The 6,963-nt window shown below is 42.9% G+C and overlaps 1 protein-coding gene across 1 annotated transcript in view; it reads right to left on the bottom strand.

Moving 5' to 3' along the window:
* The window catches only part of LOC119276018, a 14,522-nt gene extending 8,053 nt beyond the window's left edge, over nucleotides 1-6,469 (bottom strand). The window contains exons 1-5 of the mRNA XM_037556965.1: nucleotides 5,913-6,469; nucleotides 5,756-5,818; nucleotides 4,461-5,168; nucleotides 2,454-2,588; nucleotides 1,574-1,657 (exon numbers count right to left, since the gene is read on the bottom strand). Coding sequence (XP_037412862.1) covers nucleotides 1,574-1,657; nucleotides 2,454-2,588; nucleotides 4,461-5,168; nucleotides 5,756-5,818; nucleotides 5,913-6,374 — 1,452 coding nt within the window. The 5' untranslated portion in view covers nucleotides 6,375-6,469. The remainder of the gene's footprint in view (nucleotides 1-1,573; nucleotides 1,658-2,453; nucleotides 2,589-4,460; nucleotides 5,169-5,755; nucleotides 5,819-5,912) is intronic.
* Between the last annotated feature and the right edge of the window lie 494 nt (nucleotides 6,470-6,963).

The following is a 6,963-nucleotide window of genomic DNA, read 5'->3' as shown; positions in this document are numbered from 1 at the left end:
GAAAAAAAAAAAGCATTGCACAGAAAATCATAGCCCACGACAACCGACGGCGAAAGAAGCTCGGCGGCTAAGGCACAATGGGCGTAGATCGACAATGCAAAAAGAGTCCAGAAAATCCTAAAGAAAACAACAAGGGTAAGCAGGCCACAAAAGTTGTATAGAAAGGATCAGGACCAGAGAAAGGCTGACGGACAAAGGTATGGTGGGCTCGCATGGCATAAGGAGGTCACCCAGGGAGCTGCAGCAGCAGCACGCACAAGCGGCGGCTTGAACAGGCCCAGCCTAGGAGATCTTCAATTGGGCATCGGCCAACCAAGCCCAACCCAACCATGGACTTGTAAGCGATCTGGACCTCGAAGATGTTTGGCACGCGGAAGCTAATGGGCAACATTCAATTGAGCTGGAAGCTCAAATCGAGAGAGAGGAGGCGGATTGGAACAAGAACGGCAGGACGAGATCAAGAATAGATCGAGGGAGACCTAAACCTAGGCTCTGATACCATGTTATGAAAGCAACTTGTCTTTATTACAAGGCCCAAGGGGCATATATATAGTACATAAGACTTGAGGTGCAAGGAAAGGAAACAGGGTCTAATAAGAACTCCTAGGCCAATACTAATATGAGGACAGCGGGCAGGAGCAGCCTGCGAGGCGGAGGACGATGAGGGCGGCGAGATTCCAGCAGGTTCAGTAATCTGGGCGGCATGCTGCGTGGGCATGGGGATGTGCTTCGTACAGGTGCCAATCGCGGACGATTTGCTCGGTCGAAGGCATGGGGCCTGGATCAGGAATGGAGCCGAACGAGCTTGCAGGAGCATGCTGACAAGCAGGATGGCGACAGCGACTGGACGTGCAGGAGATGGTGGGCCCATGCCGAGGGGTTCGGCGGAGACCTAAGTGGCAGATCAACGAGGGCCTATAAATAGACGATAACAACACCAAAGCCTTTAGTCCCAAACAGTTGGGATAGGCTAGAGCTGAAACCCATAAGATCTTGCAACCAACTCATGGTTCTGGCACATGGATAGCTAGCTTCCACGCACACCTGTCCATGGCTAGTTCTCCGCTGATATTCCAGTCCTTCAGATCTCTCTTTACGGACTCCTCCCAGGTCAAGTTTGGTCTACCCCGACCTCTCTTGACATTATCAACACGCTTTAGCCATCCACTATGCACTGGAGCTTCTGGAGGCCTACGCCTCTTGTCCCAGAAAACGCCAGAAGCTTGGTGCCACTTCATCCAAAAAAAATCAATTGAGTGGAATCGATCTAAGAACAGGATCGACGGAGAGAGACCAGGAGAGGAACTCGGCCGGGAGGACGAGTTGCAGCGTCCGGAGAAAATATCCTAAACCTAGGCTCAAGATACCATGTTATGGTTGGAGAGCAAATATATAGTACACAAGACTTAGGGTACAAGGAAGGAAATATAGACTAATACGGACTCCTAGACCAATACTAATACTCCTTAACACTAGCAAGCAAAATATAATTATTGTCCTGAAGGAGATAGAGAAAATGGTTAATTGGTTATTATAAGGACAAAATGTAAAGCACGTGAAACAATTACTAGACCTTTAGTTCATCTGGAGACATGGTTAAAAGAACTGGAGGGTCAAGCTCCTTGTTCATCAGTCGCCTGCGCAGTACAGGGCTATTCTGCGGATCCAAAATAAACAGTATGAGTTAAAGATCTATATGACAAAAGATCCCATGATAAATTGTCAAGGAGCGCATATCATTAATTGGTATGAAATAGTGGCATGGTAATTACAGCAACCATAGAAACGAAAATAACGATAGAATTTTCCAAATAGTTCCTTAAAAGAAATATGATGTATCTGGGATTATCCTTGGATAATTCAGGGATAAGTTAGACTAAGCATTGGTAGGAAATAAAACAACTATTTTGATCTTGATTGGCATTGATACATGTCCCCCGTCATATGAAGCTGGATAACTTGGCTCCTACAGAAGGAACTAATCCTAACTTTCCTAACTGCTGGGATTTTACTGCGCATGATTGTATGTGTTAAATTTACACTTTTACTCATAGGGAACAATCTGAAATAATTAGTTTTCCCAATATTTAAGATCCATGCCAGGTAAGATGAATATATGTGGAAGCATGAGAAATGCTTGAGCAGACATATGATGCCCATCGGCATAGACATGCATACCCACAGTAATAAACTATCGATCTTGAGGGAATGATGGCTAACTCTTGAAGCTCCAGTCCTCCTAATTAGCTAGTTGAGCAACCCCCAGTAATAAACTATCGATCTTGAGGGAATGATGGCGAACTCTTGAAGCTCCAGTCCTAAGTAGCTAGTGTTACAGTTATTCAGTACTAGCATATAGCATGGACATAATCATATCAACTTTGGCATTTGAGGTTGAAAATAGATGTTCCCAAGAAACATAGGCCAAAACGAAGGTCTGGATACTTATGTACCTTGATGTTGAATTCTAATTTTCTCATTTTCTGATTATACTTCTGGAAGTCAGCATGAAGAGCGTCATATGTAGACCTTTCTAAGGAGGCCATTATTGAAACAACCACATCTGGTGGATATGAATTTTCATTATCCTGAAAATAGAAGATCATTACCAACCATCCAAGGAGGAAAGATAAAGGATAAAAAAAACAGGGATCCAAGAAACAAGTAGAAGGCTCATCTAGATCTCTTATGAAATGCAACAATAAGAGAATACAGCAAACCAGCATGAAAACAGAACAGACCCAGAACTTATTTTAAGGCTGTGTACGGCACTGACGTGGATTATGATAATCTAGCTTTCCTAAGCTTTTAAATATTTTCTGTTTGGCTCACCTACTTTTTCTACCTTTGTGTTATTTTTCACAGCAGATTATAAAGTAAGTTCAGCACAACATGGTTCAGCAACCGCAAAAATCGAGCCTAAAACTAGAAAAGGAGGTTCATCAAATAATTGTAGATGCATGCACTATTTTGTTAACAAGTAAACGTAGGACAAAAGGATGGACCTTAGTTTAGCATGCCAAAATTAGCCATAGGAAAAGCATGCACAGTTCACATTGTTGGCTGATAATAATATATTTTTAGCTAAAAATTGGAAATAATTGTAGAGGAAGTAGAAGAATTAGGCCAACAGTATGTGAATAAAAAAAATAACCGAGACATGCCAACAATATGTAAATAACAAAATATAATTATAACTGAAACTTTTCATACGTAGGAAGTAGAAGAATCAGTTTAGCAGACAACAGGCACAATGAAATTAGCTAGTGAAACAATATATGGCAGATACCAAACTGGATTAAGTCATACAATGGCCAACAATCCAATAACGTTACCACACTACATATAAATGTGACTATTGTTGTTTTATGACTCATATCTTACTTTTCTTATAGCAATTTTTGTGTAGTGAATCAATATGAACGTAACTATTCGTATACCAAACATAACTTCTGAATATGAACGTAATTATTCGTATACCAAACGTAAATTCTGAATGTAATGACGTAAAGAAAACCATGGGTGTAATGCTATTCATCACCCAGGGTGGTTTTCTTTACGTCATTACATTCAGAATTTACATTTGTTTACGAATAATTACGTTCATATTGATTCACTACTCAAAATTCGATATAAGAGAAGATATGAGTCATAAAACCACAAAAATTACATTTATATGTATATTTTATACTATATTTTTACGTTCATGATTTTGCGTCACGTGAAATATCTCTTTCGACCAACACACATTTTCTTACCTTCTCTTTTCACTTCCGATGTAAGACAAAATTTACAAGACATAAAATGTAGGGTAGTGATGTAGTAAGAGAAGGGTGAAGAATAACAATTCTTCACCCTTGGTGATGAATAGTCTGACCCAGGTATATAAGATGATCCAACGGAATGATTGGGAAAATACAACTTTGTGTACCCAGATGAAAAATAACAATGATGAAAAATAACAATGATTGATTGTTATTTTTCCCAAGGGCACATAAACTCATATTTTTCCCAATCGCTCCGTTGGATCATCTTATATTATAGGTGTGACTTTTCAGTATTTGTTTCATATTGTTTGAGAACTTCTAAACCATTAAAACCTCAACAAGCCTTAACGGGTTACCCAGACAGCATTGATGCATACAATTTTACCTACTATTGTATATATACAATAACAATTGCAGATGATAAACCCACAAGGTTCACTAGGACCTATGTATCTTGTATGGATTTGCTGACCTCAAAACCGTTTTAGGATATGAGTTTCATGTTCACAGTGGAATTTTGTCGAGTTTCGGAGAAAATGTTCTGTACCCCCAACCATGTAATGCTACTCTAAGAAACCATGTTCTACTTTTTAATCCTAATATACCTACATAGTAGATCCCTACTACTTCTACTAACTATGAATTTGACGTGCAACAGTAAACAATTCTCGTTACAAGAAAGGAGCAACTTACACTTGAACTACTATCCCTTGCAGATGAAGAGCTATTTGAAATTTTGGCCACACTGCCAGCATCGGCATGAGAAGCCTCAGCGCCTTCTTTTGATGTTAATGGAATAGTGTCTACTAGTTTATCAAGCCACTTATCGCGATAAGTGGCGTTGGTGACAGCTTTATATTTGGCGAGGATGGCATAATGCTTTAGATTATCACTCCCAGGTGTCTCTGCTTTTATGAATTGCTCGGGTTTGCCTGTTGTATCTCTCGACACGTCTAAAGGGTTTGGAGGTCTCTTTCGTAGACCGCGTTTATTTGAGAACTGATCAGTACTGTCAGCAGGTACATCTATAGGTTCACGGTCAGGAAGCTGTCCAATACGGTCCACTGTTTTCTTCACGAGGAGATCGATTTCGTGTTGCTTGTTATCCTCATAATCCTTATCTGTTAAGTTCCACAATTTCTTCGCAACTGTGTCGTAAACTTTTTGGACAATGAACCCAGGGTGTTCCTTTCGACTGGGAATCTGCTTGTTCAGTGGAATGAAATGGACCACACATTTGTGCATAACTGACTCCGCTGGCACATCATCTATATGAAAACTATAAAATAGCTCTCTTGTGTCACTTGCTGTCCAATTCCCACCACCCTTTTTGTCAGCTTCTTCTGGCCTATAAAACCACTGACCAGTTACCGATAAGCTCCCATCATTTTCTGTTATATCCTGCTCAATGATAAATAAAATAAATGAGCATACATCATTAAGAACCAATTGTACCAGAGATGAATAGATAACAGAAAGAGGTAACAGAAGTAGGGACAATTGCATTCATAGAACATTCATGCAGCTCTAAAGAGATGAGGGATTTTGGCTCCACAACTACTGAGAATTGCCAATAGCTCTAATCATAGAATGCAAGCTAGGCCGTACAAAAGCCGCTCAACATAGATCATTACCTAAAGCCTGGTATAAAAGCATTGTTCAACCATGGAAAAAACACCACAGGGTAAAGTGCAGCCAAAACCAAGCCTAGAGCAGAGAGCACAGTGAACATGTGGAGTTCTAAATGATGAACTCCATTTTCAACAATTGACTGCAATGTGAAGCATATGAGCAAGAAAACATTGTTAAATTTACGAAAACTAGCTAATAATTCAGTATCTTAGCAAAAAATGAACTACCTAACATAGAAATTTTCTGTGACTATCTGGAAAAAGATGACACAAAATAGCATATCCTCTATGTGAATTCTATGCATGTCAATGTACTAATATCTTAGAAACCGCAAAACTGTGTCACCAATTGCAGACCTTGATGATGGCGACATAGGGCTTCTCTTTCTGCTGCTCGGGCGTGAGCAGCACCGGGTCCTCCTACACAAATCCATAACAAAATTTACAACCTCCAAAAACCCTATAAAATCGAACAAAAAAAATTTTGTTTAATAGAAGCAGGGTGGCCGCTTACAAGCTCGAAGGTGTTGCCCTCGTACTCAAAGGAGAAGTAATGCCTCCGCTGCTTCTTCCCCTTGCCGGTCACCTTCAAAGGCTCCCCGACGGGTACCGCCTCCGTGCTATCCTCCTCGCGGGACTCCTCCTCCTCCTCTGATTCCGCCTTTTTCTCCTCCGGCTCCTCGTCGCTCTCCTCGGCGGGGCGCTTGGGTTTGCGGCCCCTGCGGCGGCGGGTCTGCGTCTCCTCCCGCCTCTCCTCCTCCTCGTTCTTCCTCAACTCCGCCAGGTCCTTCTCATCCTCTTCCTCTTCCTCGAGTTCCAGGTCGTCCTCGTCGGGACGGTGACGCTGCTGCTTCTTGGCGCCCGAGAAGAGGGGGGCTGTGGGCTTGGTCGTTCTGAGCGGCTGCGGGACGGGTTTGTCGTCGTCGTCGTCGTCGTCGCTGGTGGGCTGCTGCGTGAACCGGCGGCGCCTCCCCATCTCTCCTAATGTCCGATTGAGAAGCTGGGGCCGAAGCGGCGCAGTCTGGACGGGGTTTCTGTTGGGGCTGGGGCTGGGGAGTGGGGAGTCGAGTCGAGTCGGGCGAAGCCGGTCGGTGGATAGGTCTTTTGTGAAAACTAGACAGTCCCCGGGAATTAGTCGTGGCAACATTTTAGATTTTCTTTTTCGAGTGAACGGCAGAGCTTTAGGGCATCTTCGTCGGCAACCCAAAAGTACCTCGTGCATCCGTCTGCACACACAGATATAGGAGACAGTCATTATAGTCGCATTCTGTCCGCCAGTAAATTCGAGTTCAAATCTACGTTGATCCACACAACGCATCGGATCACATCAGCGCCGGATAGCATCCCCGATCATAACTAAAAGAAGGCAAATATGCTTAGTTTTTACATGCTCGAATTCAAAAGAATATCAGTCCGGCAGTCCGTGCATTTCTGCCCTACCGGACCGGCCATCCCGGCAAGATGCTTCCCAATCAAGGAGGTGTCGTCGACGCTGCGTAGACAGCCTCCGCATCTGCGTCCACCTCCGCCTCCGCCGCATCCTCATCTTGCGCCGCCACCAACTG

Source organism: Triticum dicoccoides, chromosome 3B (assembly GCF_002162155.2).
Source record: "Triticum dicoccoides isolate Atlit2015 ecotype Zavitan chromosome 3B, WEW_v2.0, whole genome shotgun sequence".
In the NCBI taxonomy this organism is placed as follows: Eukaryota; Viridiplantae; Streptophyta; class Magnoliopsida; order Poales; family Poaceae; genus Triticum; species Triticum dicoccoides.
Note: the sequence above shows the minus strand (reverse complement) of the source record. Positions and strands in the feature narration are given on the sequence as shown.